The sequence below is a fragment of the Sebastes fasciatus genome, chromosome 17 (genome assembly GCF_043250625.1).
Source record: "Sebastes fasciatus isolate fSebFas1 chromosome 17, fSebFas1.pri, whole genome shotgun sequence".
NCBI classification, from domain to species: domain Eukaryota; kingdom Metazoa; phylum Chordata; class Actinopteri; order Perciformes; family Sebastidae; genus Sebastes; species Sebastes fasciatus.
This window is the reverse complement of record NC_133811.1, coordinates 12,177,472-12,196,573: the sequence shown is the minus strand read 5'-3', so window position 1 is coordinate 12,196,573 and position 19,102 is coordinate 12,177,472. Positions and strand designations below refer to the sequence as shown.

The 19,102-nt window shown below is 41.3% G+C and overlaps 1 protein-coding gene across 1 annotated transcript in view; it reads right to left on the bottom strand.

Moving 5' to 3' along the window:
• csmd2 (CUB and Sushi multiple domains 2) overlaps positions 1–19,102 on the bottom strand; it is a 282,555-nt gene that overhangs the window by 63,828 nt on the left and 199,625 nt on the right. The window contains exons 34-42 of the mRNA XM_074613264.1: positions 14,172–14,267; positions 13,255–13,458; positions 12,337–12,461; positions 8,978–9,074; positions 7,926–8,030; positions 6,571–6,689; positions 3,960–4,029; positions 1,326–1,442; positions 941–1,150 (exon numbers count right to left, since the gene is read on the bottom strand). Of these exons, the coding sequence (XP_074469365.1) occupies positions 941–1,150; positions 1,326–1,442; positions 3,960–4,029; positions 6,571–6,689; positions 7,926–8,030; positions 8,978–9,074; positions 12,337–12,461; positions 13,255–13,458; positions 14,172–14,267 (1,143 nt within the window). The remainder of the gene's footprint in view (positions 1–940; positions 1,151–1,325; positions 1,443–3,959; positions 4,030–6,570; positions 6,690–7,925; positions 8,031–8,977; positions 9,075–12,336; positions 12,462–13,254; positions 13,459–14,171; positions 14,268–19,102) is intronic.

Genomic DNA, 19,102 nt, shown 5'->3' with positions numbered 1-19,102 from the left:
CTTTCTTTTTTTTCTCTCTTCCTCTTGGATACAAAAGCAACGCAGGCAGTGAGCCTCGAAGAGCCAGGATATAAATATGACTAAAGAAATTGATTTGTATGGATCACAGCTCCCCTTTGTAGGCGATAACTCATGCAAATACAGCAAAAGGGGGATATTTGCAAATATAATGCTTGATTTATATGCTAATGTACACATAATTATGTAAATGCACAATGCTACCTTTCGATTTGCCAGCTCGTTTGTTGAATCACAAAGTACTAACTTTGCCGTGCCTGTTGCATTTGCAGACAAGGGCAATTTATTCCTCGCAGCCATACAGATATGCTGTGAAGCCTTTTATTGGCACATGCTGAGGAAATCCTTTAAGTGATCAACAGTTTTATATACAGAGATTTTATACATCTGGGAAATTTACTGGCTCTGTGGGCTGATTAGTCTGACACAGTCAGTTCTAGGGCCAATTCAGTCAAATTATGGCTTTACGTGCATACACCTCAAGGTAAAGTGACAAGAATGGAACAAGAAGAAAGAAAGGTAACACTCCCTTAGGTTATTATTTGTCAGTGACTTTACAGTGTATGCTGTGATTGTGTCAATTCAGGGAAATAGCTCTGATCATTATAGTTACATTCTCTGCGTCTCTGCTGAAACACATTTCAGTGACAGCAAAAATGGTTTGAAGCAGCGAAAAAAGCTCCTGCCACACTAAAGGGAAGCAATTACTAAGTTTGATCAAGCTTTGCAGAAGAACGTAACTCATAATACTAATACTGGCTCAGCTCTGCAAAGTCGTAGCTCTGATGATTATGATCATTATTATAAACACATATTAGCCAAGTCTATTTTTGTCTGAGACGATCATAATACTGATTATAATTTCCTGCTTCAGTATTCTGCATATTTTCACTTTCTTACACTTTATTCTTTGGTCTCTTACCCTGGTACTCGAATCTGAACCCCGGTTTGTTCTGCGAATGGTCGCTGTGGAAATATATCGTGGTCTCGTGGGAGGTGGTGAGAAGGGAGGAGGGAACGTCCTCGCCGCTGAATCGTCCAATCACTGCGCTCGTATCAAGGGGACCGTTGCGTACTTCGAGGAAATCGTGGTTGGCCTCGGTGGAGAAGTTGAGGAACTGGAGGTTGGCTCCTGGGAAAAGAAGAAAGATTGAGAAAGAGCTGGCAGGAAAATTGAAAAGCGGTGCCGTCGTCTTCCTGAAATACTACTAAAGGTACCCCTGGCATGTTAACATAACATAGGTATCTACATCAATCCAGTCCTTCTTGAGTGTGGAAATGCTTTAAGAGCCTCTCACGATGCTCACCATAACCGACTGGCAGGTAGATTCTCCAGGTACAGTCACTGTTGCTAGGGTAGTTGCCAGGGAAACCAGGGCTAAGAATCATGCCCTCCATCTCCTCCCGGATTCCTCCACATTGAGCTGGCAGACAAAAGCATTTCATTAGCATCTGCAAACAGTGATTCTCACGGATTAAAAATATTACTACAAATATGGTTCAGCACAGTTCTTTGTTTGTGACAGTGGGAGTCTTGAACAACTGTAGTGCTAATAAAAAAATACTTGGTGACTTTATGTCAGAAAAAAAATGTAGCAGAATGAAATATTTAGTCGTTTTAAACCTAAATTTCAAAACCTATAAAACTGAAGTTATAACTAAAGAAAGGCAGAACAAAACCCAACCCTATAATTTACTACCTTTTAGGTGGGTTTGCATTACTTGAAGGCAAGGTGAGATTGTATTTAATACAGGCCAATGTGCTCCAATCCATTCTTGGAAAAATGCTCTTAAGCGCAATTAAGGACATTCCCCAAATGACACTCTAGTAACCATTACATGACCCTAAATGTCTCCTTTTTCAATCAAATCCATGCAGTTAAAATGTTAATAGCGATGATGAAAATGCTGTTAAAGAGTGAATTCAATGTAAGAATGACCAAAATTGTAAAAATTATTAAATAGTTTATATTGGCATACAAAAAGACGGCATTTATCTCACTTTTAAAGAACTATGGAGCTCTTTTCTTTCTACTTTGAGATATCGAGGTGTCATGCACTGTATCTTTTGCTGCTCTTCATCCTTCTCCTTTCATCTTAAAACCACTGATGGATAAATGTTTTCTTGAAAGAGGTGAAGTGAGAAAAAAAAGGTATGGAAATACTGAGTAAAAAGCGATGATTGGATCAAGAGAGATGAAAAGAGCGAGAGATCCTGACACCAAAATTAAAAAGATGAAAGGATGCTGAAGCTAATGGTAAAAGAATTAGCTGACTAAAGGGGAAAAAAGAAAAAAGAGGTACTGTGAGGAGAAAAACACACAGTGAAGATTACGGAATAAATGGGACAAACAGCCAACATAAGTCAGAGGAGGGAGCAACCACACAGAGAAAACCATTGTGTTTCTATAAGGAATAAGTGAGGGGTTAAATGTTATCCTGTAGCAGCACCAGAAGCCTGAGGTAATCAGGAAACTGCTGATGCCTGAGAACACGATGAATCTTCCCTCGACTTCAACCAATCACGGTCTGAGATGGAACTAATTAGGCAATAGTAGGTTGTTCCAATGAGTGGAACCCGTTTGTCAAGGCACTCTCAGCGTGTGTGCTCAGCTTTCATGGTAGAAACATCCAACTCATTTGAAAAAGCTCTCATAACTCAACCAAAAACTACTGAAATACAACTTTTGCTTTTTTGTTAACATGTCCTATTTTCCAAATTTTCTGATGGATTCAAGGGCTATCCTTATGTCTCAGTTATATCAGTCATTCCAAGGAGCACAGACGGGAGCATAGACTGTATATAAAGATGGATGATATGACAGCTCCCCAAAAGTGAAGCCAAAACATCTTGATCGCCCCCTGGTGGCTGGCTGCAGTATAGGTCATAAATCCCAGCTCCTCCATGTTAGCGCATGGGACATGGGCCAAACTAGAAAGTTAAGAGTTGTCTACACGTAAAATAAATATATCCCAAAGATGGTTTCTGTCATTTTAAGTAACTCTTATCACGCTGATGTATGTTCAAGAATTTATTTTTCTGATAAGTTTGGTTTTAATGAGTTATTTGATGCTTGATAAAAAGGGGGTGAGACGTCATGATTGACAGCTGACAGGGAGGAAGTGGAGGAGCGTCACCCATCTATATATACACTCTATGGTCGGATGACCACAGGTGGATCCCAGGAGATATTATTAGGGTCGCCAAATCGATTTGCAGAATTTCGTCCTTTGAATTTCTTCCATAATCTTTTATTCAACATGTATATCTGCAGTACACCTTTGAGCTGCGTTAGGGAGCCTGAATGTTCGTATTGTTCTGATAATCGTAGTCTACTTATAACACTGAATCTAATATGAAAGGCTAGCATACATTGTTTGTTTTACTGATGAGAGGAAATACAAAGAATGGAAAAGCCTGTTAACTCCACCTAAATGTGTTTATTTGGAGTAATGTACATGTTTATGTTTTCAATAACACATGCATAAACAAATATCTCTTCGAAATTACTGGTTTACCTATTCAAGATCATAAAGGTGATGCAAACCTTCATTTACGCACAAATTCGCTCTTCTCACGATCTATAGATAAGGCCTTAGGTCGCGGTGGTTTGTCATTTTTAAAAAGTGGGTTCCGAGAAAAAAGTTTGAGAAACACTGTGTTATATAACACGTTTCTGCGTGTGAGCTGTGAAACAGTATTGGAGAGGTAAAACGTCACCTATAGTACGTAGTGATATGGTAATTCAATTCTGCTTTCATTCAAAGGATGATGATGACGAGAGCTTCTTCGCACACGTCAAGCCTTAACATGAGAGCTACTCGGTATATTGTTTGAGATAGTTATCTGGTGTGCTTGGCAAGGTGAAGGATCTCTGAGGGAAAAAAGTAAGAATGTATAAAGGAAGCAGAAGGAGGGCAGGACAAGAAGATATTTTTACCTATGCAGAGAGGAGGTGGGTAGTTCCACCGTCTGACGGTTCCAGGCATACAGGTGATATGTGAGTTCCCCTGCAAGGAGCAGACAACAAAGAACAACAAAGAACAGGCGATGAATTCATTTGTTCCCCCCTCTGTCAATCATCTGTTGATCCAGTTATTTGAACCTGCTGCCTGTCTCCACATGACTTCATGTGGTGACTTAATGACTAAATCCATCTGAAGTGACAGGGAACAACAGAGAGGGAGCATCACAAGCATATTAAGAAGATCACATTTATTGTTTCGCTGTCAAAATAAGCAGCACAATATTTTTCGGAGAGCTCTGCATTTGAGTTTCAAAGCTAACTTGCCATAAAGATTAAAAATTTGATAGTTACAGAAAATGATGTTGTTAGAACATAATGGGCTGACTCAGCTGACCTATTCTGAAAATGTGTCTTTCAAAGAAAGCCTGGCACCAACTGTAATGAGCCATAAGAGACTGCAGGAGTTGACACCAAGACAACATGCTGGTGAACTATTTTAAACTGTTATTATGCCTTTTTTGAGTCGTGTACTTGCTTTATCCCAAATGTTTCCAATTATTTTTAAACCTAGATATATCCAGTCGGGTGTGAAGCCAATGCAGAAGCGCCTTAAACTTGCATTCTTTCTAATAGCCAGCAGGGGGCGACTCCTCTGGTTGCAAAAAGAAGTCTGATTGTATAGAAGTCTATGAAAAAATTATCCAACTTCTCACTTGATTTATCAGTAAAACTTGTAAACATGAGTTTATGGTCTCAATCACTAGTTTCAAGTCTTCTTCAATACAGCATGATGTTCATTTAGTAAATTATGGTCCCATTTAGAGTCAAATAGACCATAAAGCAGGGTATGCTTTAGGGCGTGGCTACCTTGTGATTGACAGGTTGCTACCACAGCGTTGTGCAGTCTGGGAGTTCGTCTTACATCTTTAACCCTTTCAAAGTGGGTTTTCATTTCATGAAAGTAAATTTTAACATTTTGGTAGCCTAAAAATGTCTTCGGTTGTACTTAGCTCCACCCTCTCATGTCACTTATGGCTGCAATGACCAAAAACCAAGATGACGATGGCTAAAATGCTGAACTCAAGGTATCAAAACGGCAGTCCCCGATGGGTGACAACACAGTGACTATGTCCACTTCTTATATACAGTCTGTGCTTTCTGCATTCGTCAGCGTTGTGGTTGTTTGCCAGAAGCTGTCATAAATCCACTTTTAAATCCAGTTTTAAGCCACAGCTGTGCAATATACTTTTTTAGATCTTGGTTGTTTTTTAACAATATACTTTAACCGGATGAAGGATTTTAGTCATCGGACGTCTGGGACTTAAGTTATCAGAGAAACAAGCTGAGCAAATGTTAGCTGCAGTTTGGCTCGCATCCTGTGTCCGCCAAACAGCGTCGGAGAAACACGGGAAACTGCTTTACTCAGTGTTTTTTTACGGTTTTAATTCCTGGGTCCGTTTGTTTTGGAGAGGAGGAGACCTCTGCTCTTCGGCTCCGATAAAAACCTCCTGAACGAGGAACACTGAAGGAACCCTAACCGGGAGAAGCTGATTGCAATGACAACAATGGTGGTGAAAACAACAACTCATATGATCCCAGGCAACTTTACGACGCCACAAAACCCCGTCTTTTGTTATCGTTTTGATTGACCCCTGGTGGCAGAAAATTACATATTGTGTTTTTAAAGTAAAATTACCCATAATTACTCATGCCGCATGTTACGTAATTATTGTGATTATCCAGAAAGAAACCTATAATTGGAATAATTCCTCCAAACCTTTTTTTCCTAAAACCTGCTTCTTGCCCTGCTGCTATCAAACTTTACCAAAACTCTTTGTCACAGCAATTGGACAAGTCCTAATGGACTTGTTTAGTGTAGAACGGAGAGGGAACTTTCAAATAGAATCTGTGTGAACTACTGCATCCAGTGTGTTGTACAGATGTCACCATCTGTCTCCTGAAGCCCAGATGACTACAGTGGAAGCTCTGGAGGACGTGCAGAACACAGTCAAACTCGGATGCTGTGCAGAATTCTGAGTTTATAGCAGCACATCCTATAAATTATAGACAGCAGATGGAGGAAACCGGTCCTGAGACCTATCCTGCCTTTGGCTATAACAATTTAAGGGGACAACTGGCATGCATCATAACATCCAGGGGTGGATGACAGAGATAAATCAAAACAATCATCCCTTAATCTATAAAACCACATAAACAATTTCCGCAAAAATGCTGAGCTCAGCACATGCATAATTTGGTCACAGGAGATGCAAATAAGGCGTACACGCTCCCTAACTGGTGTTTATTAATGCTAAAGTCACAGTCCTCCATATATTACAGCAAATATGTTTACATTAATTTAATCACATTAACATAATCAGAGCGTACAGTTCACTGCGGCTGAAAAAATGAACAGATAACTTGTAATTAAACTTATAAAGTTCTTTTCTCTGACATTTGGCTTTATCCACTGCTGTAAAATGTGATTATTACTTGGAGATAACCGAAAATGACAGGAGTCCAGAAAAGGATAAGCATCGATTTTTGGTCACTTATAACTGAACCATAAACGAGGAGGTGTTACCTGTAAAGTATATCCAGGTTCACACTGGAAAGACACCACGTTATTCATCTGAAGACGCTCCCCAACCTTGATGCCATTCATAGGAACCACAGGCTCTGGGCAGCTGGTCAGAGACACCGCTAAGAAAATAGATGAAAAAAGGCGACAGGGACAGAATTAGAAATTAGACAGCAAAATGTGACTAAAACATTGCAAGAGAGATATCTGAGTCTGGGGAGAAACACAACCAGCAAGCTTTTATAAGAAATGTACTCTTTTGTGATATCATGGGACAGTGTGTAGGATTTGGTGGCATCTAGTGGTGTGGTTGCAGATTACAACCAACTGAGTACCCCTCCGTTCACTCTTCCCTTTCGCGGTTACGTGAGCCGACGAGTGCAAAATTGTGGTAACGATGTTCGCCTCATTCAGAGGCCATCCTTACCATAATAACACTAGTTTTGGAGCAACACAAGTCAGACGGCTGACTGACGGTTTTGCACTCTGCGGCTCACGTTACCGCAGGTTTCCACTAGGGACGAGTAAGGATTTTCGATTATTCGAATAGTCTTTATTTATAGAAAAATCTAATAGTTTATGCGACTATTCGCCCCATCTTAAAAAAATATATATTTCCCTTGTATTAACCGCTGCAGGCGCTGCCTGGTAGTAACGTTACTACCGGTAAAACGTGTGTGGCACTTTCAGTTCGGCTCTTTTCTGTTAGCGCAGGGGTGTGTATGTGTGTGTGTGTGTGTGGCGCTTCCACAAACCCCTGTGCTCGGCAGGCGGGTATGTATGTGTGTGTGTGTATTATTAGGTATTATTCGATTATTATTTGAATAATAATCGAATAATACCCAGTGATTTTCGAATAGTATTTTTGCTTGGAATGCACATCCCTAGTTTCCACGCACAACGGCTGTGACCGCTCGTCCTCCGCATGGTGATTGCCTCATTAACGTTATGGTTCCCTTATAGCATTGGGTTGGAAATATTGCCAAATAGGCACTTTTGCTTTTCGCTTTGACACCAAATCCTCCGCCATCGTCTTGTCTGTCAACTGTCTCTCATCTTGTGTGTGTGAAATCTGACTCCTGCTACTCTGAACAGAGACTCTGTATAGAGCAGACAACTACGGCGGGGGCTGTGGGATAGTAATGTAGTCGGTATATGTCCAAACACCGTGTAACATCGGTAACACCAACTACCGCGGCAAGCCTATTATACACTAATGAAAACATAGTTATGAATATTATATTCCATTTCTGCAAAAAGTTCCCCCGAAATGCTACACACTGGCCCTTTAATACTTGTCCTCAGGGGCATTGGTACTTTACATTGAGTTGTATGAACTTCTTTTTTCCCCCACTTACTTTTGTATTCCAGCCTGAATCCAGCTGCAGACACACTAATATCAGAGAAAAAGTGGAGGTAGAGCTGGTTGGAGGTGCTGTTGAGGAGAGCCGGGACCGTGGTGCCTTAGGGAGAAGATTAATAGTGGAGTTTAGCAATGCTATCTCCTGCATAGGCCGACCATAACTAACTGTATAAGCTACTGGCAAATAGCTGAAAAGCTCCTTCTTTTTTTACATTTGCCGACTTCAGGGTGTGCGTGTCTCTCTGTGTGTGTGTGTTTGTGTGTACATGCAGCAAAGAATGCATACATGAATGAATGTGTATAGGTGGATTAGGATATTTGGGGAAGCAGATGCATAATAGTGTGACCCTATCACTTTAATGAGACAAAGAACAGAGCCATTTGTTTCTTCTAATGTGTGGGTATGCATTCAGCTGATAATAAAAGAAAACACAAAACTGTCCAAAAGAAACAACAACAACCCGTCACTCAATAAAATCACGTTCTACAGATACTGTATGACCTAAAATTGGTTGTTTAATAACTCAGACTTGTAAGCCTGCCATTTCTCTCTCATCTCTTTGCATCAGGGTACATCTAACATTTACTTTTGGTCGGGTTCCAAGCACAAACAAAAAGGAGAATTCCCTGTTGCTGCACTCTCGCTATGAGGGGAGTAACACAGATACTGTAAACAAACGTTCACTTCAACTCCACACAGAAAAGGATAACCTTTTGTAGAAATGTACCAAGACTTTCCAGGGGAAGCTCAACCAGTATGGGCTTTTTAAACTCTCCCATGACAACGCCAGCTGCCTATATCCACTCTGAATTTAATCTAACAATGTTACAATGCCAACTGTGCCAAACGAGGCCCCCGTTTTGAGTGCTGTACGTTGTTGGTTAACAAATACAATAATGTGTTCTAGGTCTACTATGTTTTGCTTTTGGCAAGGTATAGATGAGTTAAAAATGTGTTTTATGTCCACGGTCGAAGTGGGAATAAACATTGAAATCATGATTTTAAACATGTGCAAGAAAAATAAATGCACACATATACAGCAATACCTGAGAAGCTGCCAAGCATGGTGTCAGTGTTGTCCCCTCCGTCAAACACTTCCAGTGAGTCCCAGTTCTGCTCCGTGACAAAGCTGATTACCTGGATCTGAGACAGGTAAGACACAGACCAAAAAAAAAAAAGAGGATGGGATTTAGATCCAGAGAAGGAACAGTAGGGTCAAGGGTGTGTATGTGTAGACATTGAAGGACTGAAAAGCACAGCCATTTGGCAATTATCTACTCTCACCTTAAGAGTAGCAGTTGTCTCGGCCCTGACACAGTAAACTCATCAAAATGTCACATACAGTAAAGGAGCATGAAAAAGCTATTTCTATGTGCCAAACAGCATCCCAAAAGTCATTCAGTGTTTCACAGGAACAAAGTTTAGAGTGCCTTTAAAAGGTGCAAATAACTTTATAAACTTTTTTTTCTTCTTTTTACACTGTTTTAAAGTACATAAAGGGTGAAATGTGAAATGATCAAAGCCACGAGGACTTCACAAATAGTAAAAAGTTCAGAATTCTCAACAGAAGAGAACAATAGTCGTGCAGTATGGTATGTCTCTGCTTGCTTTTCTGTATTTCAAACACCCTTTTGGAAGGCTGTGTTCAAGTGGTCGGCATTGGATTTGTGAAATTAAGACAACTGCATGACAGCTGCAGAGAACGTTGGGTTTTCTTCAAAGGAAAGGCAGACTGAGACTTCTAGATAAGTGCGTCTGTGTCCTCCAACAACCACTGTTACCACTGTTGAGAAAAAAAAAGATACCACATACTTCTCACCAAGATTGCCTAATATATGGATTTTAAAACTTAGTTTGCTGTTGAATGCTACCCAAAGGAAGTGGGAGGCCAGAATATATAAACAATTGTGTGAAAGGGGCAACACTGTGCCATCTACTATATCTTTATTCAATGTATCCTCATACAACGAGTATGATATCTTACGAAAAGTCATTCCTCATTTTTCATGCGTAAATCAATGTTACTTCTGGTTTCACACGGGGTACGACCACCGGTCTCCTCCCTATGCAGCGTTTGTCACTCTTCATACTTCCTGGTTCACAAATATTTGGATTACATACAAATTGATTTTGTGGGATATATATATATATATATATATATATATATATACAAATTACAGTGCTTTACTTTTTTGTAGGTATTGCTACCAATGATGTATGAGAACAGCCTGCTTTATTCTCTGTCTGTAGCTAAAATTCATCCATTTCTTCATCATTCTGTTTGTTTCCATCCTTTTACTCTCCAAGCTTCTCTTTCTGTTCCCTCTCACATCCATTCCTCGGCCCTCTCCTCTGCCTCTGATGGTTATAGATCGGATACGAGCCAATTAAAGGGGCGGTAGGGGCTCCGGTGCATCCCGGGGAGACGACGCAGATCACAGATTGATCTTTCATTGGGGGGGCCGCGGCAAATGTGCCGGCAAGGCACCCCGCTCCTTTAAGTTCTCTTCTGGATCGTGACACTCCAATCTAATGTGTCTCTGCTAACTGGTAAGAAGGGGAGAAAGACGATGACGGTGTGAAAGAGATGAGGTGGTCGAGGAATAGCAGGGATGAGACGGGTTTCAGCTGCAGAGACACAGAGCAGCAAATCCCTGTACACTGAGCACGCCACATTTTGGTAGCACAGGCAGTGCCCTTTTGCTTATGAAGCGTGTGTGTCTGGGTATGCAGCGGTGGCCCAAAGAACACAATATATCATAACCAAACTACGTCGTTGTCAGTCAGGTATGTACAGTGTACGTTCCAGGGTCATGCTGTTGGCCTCGAGCGTGTGTGCGAAGCCAGCTCTCTGTTCTTATTCTCGGTCTACTTCACCTCCAAGCTACTGCGATGTTAGCGTGTAGTGCAGCATGCTAAGTACGCCTGTGGGCCATCTCGTGTGTTTGACCTGCAAGGACAGTCAGCTGAGGTGGAGGAGGTAATAGTCGAGGGACGGCACCGAGGTCATTAGCCACGGAGGCTGAAGCATAAGCCTTAAAACTTTCCGTCAGGCAGATCCGCAGGGACCTCGTACAGGTTCCTGGAAGAGTTCCATCACACGCGCATCAAAGAATACGAATATGCAAACTGAATTAACTCCCAGGAAAGAAAAGGGAAAGCAATTGAAGAGGCAATTATATACAAATTTATTTCAAGTTGTGCAATCTTAAGTTTCTGGTATAGTGATCTGCCAAATTAAATTCTGAGCCTCTGTAAAGTCTATAGACTTTATCATTTAGCAGCCCTCCTGCACCCGGAGAATTGTAAATGCTATAACTTGATGTACCGTGGGTAGCTCTGTTAATTAGCCCTCGGTAAGTCGAAAACACATCACCGCACAGGAGCTTGTTATGGAGACCACGCAGAGCTGTAAAAGCTACAGGCTAAAGGTAAATAAAATCTGTTAATTCATTTAACAGTCTGACCAGAGACCGCTTTAAAAAAAAAGGTTAGTCAATATGTTTTAAGTGAACAGAATGCCTCAGAATATTCATTAATGGCTACAATCTGATAAACTAACATGCTGAGAGTATTTTCAATTACGATTTTGGCTTCCAGCGATTAGTATGAAAACAAGATAATCGACATAAAACAATTATTGTGTCGCATTCCGTTTAGTAATCGGCAACCCACCCGACCCGTCTTGAAACACGGAGCCTCTCTCGTTTACCATGTTTTGTGGGTGTGACTTTTTTGCCGTGTCATCACCATTTATAGATACAACCGATGTGATTAAATTGTTTACTGGATCACAAACTTCTTCATAGATCTAGCCTCTTAATTTTGCCCTCAAAGTGCACCAGATTGATGCATTTAACTTTAAGATGTATACAATTTTCTTTCTAAATGTATGATGTCTCCAAAGTCAATAAGTAATCCTGTTAAATAACAGTGATCTCAATATTGACCAAAATACTCCAGATTATGATTTTTGCCATAATCGAGCAGTCCTACTTTATTATATTACATGTCTGTAAGTCAATTATTATATTTCATTATGAAGTGCATTATTATTATAACACTTTTCATATCTGGACGGTGTGTAGATGGGTTACATTTTGTATTTGCCAAAACTGGATTTTCCTTTCCCTTCTAAAAACACAGATTTTGTCTTGACTAGTAGCTTACTTTCCATATTTGTGAAGTTTAACGGAGCGTTGCTTCCGTGGGTTCCATGTGGTTTGGAAGTATGGGTTGGGATTTGGGATGAGTTAGAGGGGATGTAATGTATTTATGCTGTTAACATCCTGGAATCTGCCTCTGATTTACTCATGGATTAAACTTGTTTTTGCGTGATCTGATTATCACAATTCTGTCACCAAGGAGGTACGTTGATGCCAGGGAGAAACTCGGTTACACAAACCTGGATTCCCGATCCTTCGGGAACAGTGATCTTCCAGACACAGTTGAGGCTGTTGAGGTAAGGCTCGGGAAAGCCAGGAGATAAGATGGTGCCAGTTCGGTGGGTCAGATTGCCTCCACATGGAACTGCAGGAAAAAAAAGGATGAAAAGGGATGAGTGGGATGAAAAGACGCAAGTCGTATCGCAGTGTACCAAATGTATCATGGCCACAAACTGGATGTAGCATGCATAAATTTGCATACTAAAATACTTTTTTCCCCTCAAATATAGATGTGATTCTGCTAGTGGATGAAGATCACATAGGTTAAGCAAATGATAAGAAAAAAAAAATCATGACAAAATAGTTAATTAAAGAAGTTTCTCACTTGGTACATTTTCAGCTTGTTTTAAGAAAAATACAATTTTAGGACTCGCTAAACCTAAATCATTAAACCACAACTAGGATGGAGTCTTGCAAGCACTCGCGCACATTTTACTAGACACGCTGTGCTTACAGTCGTCAAACACTGTCTTCCCAGCTTTTCCTGCACATCTGGTAACAGCTTAGGAGCATCTGCCACAGCTGTATGTGCTGTAGTGTGTGTCTTTGTATATACATGTACATGCGGATATCACCATATGAGTGTGTGTGTGTTTTTGTGACCCTCAGCAGAGCCTGCCACCTGTGTGCTGCGTGGCTGAATCTCGCTGTATTGCTACAGGCAATAGCTGGCAGCCTACATCTGTGTCGTAGTAACGAGAGTTTGACACTCAGCGACGAGGCATCAAGTGGGAGAGACGCAGAGACAGAAGGAGAGATGGAAAGAAACAAACAGAAAGACGAAAGAAGCCAAGAAAGAAAACAAGACAAGACAAACAAACACACCCAGGCTGATTGGCGAGAGTTTGCATCTCTCTATTTGAGTATTCATGTCCTACCTATACAGCTGGGTATGGAGCTGTTCCACTGTGCCAGGGCATTGGGAACCGTCAAACACTCGATGGCGCTCGGTCCTTCCAGCATATAACCTGGACTGCACTCAAAGCGGATCACGGCGCCAACAGCAAAGTTGTTACCCATACGGCGGCCATTCCGGGGCTCGGGGACTGAGCTGCACTGCGTGGCGCTGGTCCGTGGCACAGCTTTTGGAGAAACAAGAGTGAAAAACAGGGTGATTACAGGTGTTGATTTGAAGTCATTATCTGTGACATTTCCAAGAATATATAAGGCTGTTTTGCTCCTCTCCGTTACTGATTATAGCCATTTCACGATGGATTTTACAATTAGTTTCCCAAACACTTTTGCAGAACCTCAACACTTGATCAATGAAGTGATTCATTAGAAAAGTAACTATGGGTGTCACTGTCCAAATGATCACACTGTGTCCCAAATACAAAATATGGCATTCAGATTTGCCTTTGCCTTGTGGTTCCTTTCAGCTTACTTAACATAAAATACAAAAAACTGAATTATTTATTCATTCATTAAACTTTCTCCAGAGCTGCGGCTGCCTTTGGATATCTGCAGCAAAATGTCATTTCTGGTACAGTGCATTGTTTAAGCAAAATAACAATTCAAGGGAAAAGTCCCTCTTAGGGGGAGAGAAGAACAGGGGGGAGTTTAAGCACAACGTTGTCAACAGACTGCTAGACTTTTTACAGTGGTAATGCTCCAGAGCTCACACTTCTGCCGACACACACAAGCACATCACAGCTGAAGCGCTGGATGAAGGTGAATCCTTCTGAAGTAACTCAACAAGTCATATATTATGGAGGGGGAATTGGGCTGAGAGGGAATCCAAAAGAAACAAGACAGTAGGATTTGGTTTGTGTGTGTGCCTGTGTTACACACTCACCCTGGTAGACCAGGTGGAATCCTCTAGAGCTGGATTGGCCTTTGGAGGTGAAGCGGATCAGGACTTGGTTGGTGGTTGCTAACGGCAACGACTCGCCTGTGATGGGGGAAAGTCGAAGACACAGTTTGGAAATGTTTTTTAGCAAAGTGCTGCATTTGTTTTATACTTGTGTGGGTACATACCACTGTTTCTAGCTACTAATTGCCATCTAATCTCCTACGCAGTTAAATAACTAATATTCCCCTGCATCTGTCTGGTGAGATGGAATTTAGGTGTGAATGTTAGTGACTATTTTAGGGATTCAATCTGTGTGTCCAGACCTACTGTGATGAAAATACAACATGCTTATAATGCCCACGGAGCATATCACAATATGCAAATGCATGGCGATTATTAAGATTATCCTAATATTTCACTGTCATACAGGATTAGGCTTATCTGCTATATGCTTATTGGATAGCAAACAATTTCCCTCAGCCTCTTGTGACTAAATGGGAGTCCTGATCATTAGCACTGATAGCATTGTATCACATGTACAGCTGAGCCTCTGACCGCAGTCTGCCTCTTTCAAGTCATGTTCTGGGAGCTTACAGCTACTATTTGATCAGCATGTGAGCCTTGAACAACATGTTAGCTCACTGTCATGTTCTTGTTTTTTTCCCCAGCTCAGAAATATAATCTACGGTTAATTTCTTCTGTCTTGTCCCAGCTGGACTATTGTGACTCTGTTCACGACCCCAATTAACAAATCATTACTGGAGAATCTGCAGCTGGTTTAAAATGGTGCAGCAAGACTCCTAAGTGCCGTAGAAACCAGCTGCAGAGATCACACCTCCCGTGACTTTACTTCATTGGCTGCGTGTGAAATACGGAAACAAATTCAAGGTTGGGTTTATCACCTGCAGTGAAAGGCCCTCAACACATCAAGCTCCTACTTACATTCGGGGACTATGAACAGCATACTGTGCTCTCTAAGGTCACCTGACCAGGGCTTAGTGGCTGTCCCATCTGTCAAAATTCAAGACCAAAGATGATCGAGCTTTTGTTGTTGTAGCAAGTTTTGGAACAGCAAATTTGGTCGGTTGGGTTTTGTTTTAAATGGCGTGCGAAAACCTATTTGATGCAGACAGGCCTTTCATTTGTGTTTCTTTTGGTCTTTGTGTATGAAGTTTTTTTTTTTTAAACGAAATGTAATTTGTTTGGGAGGTGTGCTCTACAAGATGCAATATCCGTAAACTAAAAATTACATTATGGACAATTAACTGAGACATTTAGGGGGTTTCGTACTTCATGGGACTTCTATGTTTACTCAACACATTCTCATCCCAACTCGTCACATATTGATGCTTCGTCAGACCCCTTTGCGTCACTTTTCGGGCGCAGTAAACAGGTGCTTAACGTTGTGATTTAATCAAAGACACTTGCTTAGGTTCAGGCAACAAAACCAATTAGTTAGGTTTAGGAAAAAAAAAACATGGTTGGGCTTTAAATTACAATGTTGTACAGTGCAAATGTGACTTGACATTGTGAACTTGGGACACAAACAAACAGCTGATTGTAAAGTGAAAGTGAAACTTCATGTGCCAGACATGAACAGCAGTCTCCTGGATGAAAGCTTGTGTTGTTGGACCCATCCACCTCCCCTACCACCTGCCCTGTGTGTCTCTTTCGCTATTTAAACTACGTCACCACAGCGCGTATGGGTTTACATTGTAGTTGAAAAGCCCGGTGCGTTTCATACCGCCGCTAAACTGTACCTTGTGCGTTGGTATCACACACCGATGGCCATGACAAAGCATCTGTAATCTACGCTCTGGTTTACTATGAAATAATTCTTCAAAGAACATGCATCTGTGCCCAACTGTCTAACTATAAATCAAATCCTCATATTTCATCACTGAGATTACTGACATGATCACCTGCTATCCTCATCAGCTCATAATGTAGTGTAATTAAACCCCCCCCCCATGATGTATCTACTAAAACGGTTTGTTGACTGACATAGAACATGATACAAAGTGCGAGCATCTCTGTCTCTGCCTCTCTGTCTCTCTCAGTGTGCTGCCGCTGACTGGCTCTCTGCTGTGGATCTCATTACTCTGTGTCTGCTTGCTGTCACACTGTGGTGGGAGGCAGACGTGCTTAACCCCAGAGGCAACATCTGTGTGTCTGTGTGTGTTAGTGAGTCTATCCTGGGCATGCAACTTTAGCTCACGTTTAAGCGTGAGTGTGAATATTTCTGCGTCTTTAAGTGCCCTGAGATAGCTCCGATGGCACAGTTTCTTAATGCGTCATCGCCACATTTGTTCGAGTTCCACCGTAGGATCCCCGAGGCATGCTGGGAAGTTTATTAGAAGGCGCCCTTGCTGCGTGCTGTCATGGTGACAGTGTTTCATCATTTTGCGGTGCGGGGCAGGTATTCATCCAGACAGATCAAACATGTGCCGGCATGTAACTTATCATCCCTCTGGCCACTTTCCAGCTCCAAACCACTCTGCCCTTAAAAATGATCCTCTATGATGGCATATGAAAGACTTACAAGGGCAGATATGACTTTGGCTGGAAGGCAATAGTCAAAATTCAGTGGCGGGAGTTGGTGAGCACTGGTGGTTTGGATATACAGCAGTCATGGGGAACAGATATCAGAGATTAACGCTGCAGCTGTTTGAGCCACAACTCAAACAGGTTTTAAAGTTAAAAACAGCCCCGTGGGGATTACAGGAGGGGAACTCTACATTTTATGAATAACTGTTTTGCATTTATTCAACAATATGCTTGCAGTGAAACAAAAGTAGCAAAAGTGGTCAAACTTAAAGGAACAGTGTGTGATATTTCAGGGGATCTATTAGCAGAAACGGAATATAATATTCATAACTAGTATGTTTTTATTAGTGTATAATCACCTGAAACTAAGAATTGTGTTTTCGTTAGCTTAGAATGAGCCCTTCATATCTACATAGGGAAAGGGTCCTCTTCATGGAGTCCGCCATGTTGCTCCACCATGTTTCTACAGTATCCCAGAACAGACAAACCAAACACTGGCTCTAGAGAGAGGAGCCTTTAGCGTTTTTACTAAGGCTATTAATCGATTAAAATATTTAATCGCTTGTCCATGATTAATCGTGATTAATCGCAAATTAATCGGGCATTTTTCATCTGTTCAAAATGTATCTTAAAGGGAGATTTGTCAAGTATTTAATACTCTTATCAACATGGGAGTGGGCAAATATGCTGCTTTATGCAAATGTATGTATATATTTATTACTGGAAATCAATTAACAACACAAAACACTGACAAATATTGTCCAGAAACCGAAACAGGTATTGCATTTAGCATAAAAAAATATGCTCTAATCATAACATGGCAAACTCAAGCCCAACAGGCAACAACAGCTGTCAGTGTGTCAGTGTGCTGAAAATGGTAATGCCAGTTTTTCCCTTGCCAAAAAGTAGCGCAAGTTCGGAGCGTTATTTAACCTCCTTTGTGACAAGCTAGTATGATATGGTTGGTATTTCTTCATTCTAGCTTTAAAACTCAGCCCGCTTCAACCTCCGAAAGATCGATTACATTAATGCAACTTTTACAGCCCTAGCTTTTATATTACCTGCTCCGACACGCTTGTGAAACTGTGGTAACGTGAGCCACAGAGTGCAAAGCCGTGGTACTGCCAGCTGCTGTCTGACTTACGCTGCTCCTAAAGTAGTGTTATTATGGTTAGGATGTCCTCTAAGCGAGGCGAACGGCGTTACCACGAGTGGAGGGGTACTCAGTTAGTTGCAATCTGCAACCACACCATTAGATGCCACCAAATCTTACACACTGTACCTTTAAATGTAGTAGAAACTAACTCACTAGTCACATTTAAAATGATGGCCAAGAGAGTGACAATTGCCTTTTTTTATTTCAAATCAATTCAAAAATTAGCATTTAGATAAATCTCATTGATTTCTTCTTTTTGTCCTTTCTGCCAACGTGCTGTCTCCTTTTTCCTTTCTAATTCCCACCTTTTATCATTCATTTGTTCAACTCTCCGAATCCTCTCATTTTGTTCCATCTGTCACCACCGTCTCTGAAAATTCACAATGATTGCCTTTTCTTTTCGAGTGATTTGCCTCACCAGACATGACAGCAATGAAAACATAGTGTTGCATGTTATATTGAGAGTAGTTAGTATCCAGTTAAACGCAATATGCTTTTCAAGGTCAGGATAATCATTGCAAACTGCCTTATGTGATTTAGCATGCTTGACAAACCGACCACTAAAATACTCATTAAAGACCTATATTTTACTGCACATAATGACAGCTTGTATATTTAGACTGTATGGGGTAAATTTATTGCTTTATAAACTTGCACATGTGTATGCTCGGTGTATCTGTATGGTGGCTGCAGGTACGCATTTCTGGATTACGCCTAATTCATGCTAGTTATGCCTGCGTGCACCAGGTCTCCAGCTGTGTGGGCTAAAAGTCTCTCTTCCTTTGCCAAAGTGTGTCAGCTCTGCTCTGCCATGCCTGGTTAGAGAGCTCTGTGAACCTGCTGCCAGGAGTCCTCAGTTAATATAGCGGCCTGTTTATTGAGCTGTAAACTGGATTTTCTGAGGCTAGCCTGGACACAAACCAAAGTAATCATTTTGCTTTTGTCAAGCCATGGGGCTAGGGCAGGTTGAGATGGAGAGCTGCCCTAAACTCACACACCTTTCCACTCCACCCCTCTTGAAAGGTTGAACCTCGCCTATTCAAGCCAAATCTTTTGTAGCCCATCAATGCAGTTGTGGCATTTATCACAGGCATTCACGATCTGTTGCAACGGAAAACACTCGTTCGCGTTCACCTTCTCACTTTTAACCTTACAACTGTTATCCTTTTTGCTTCTTTTCTCCATTCTCTCTCATAACTGCTTTATTCATTTCTTCCATCTCTGTGTACGT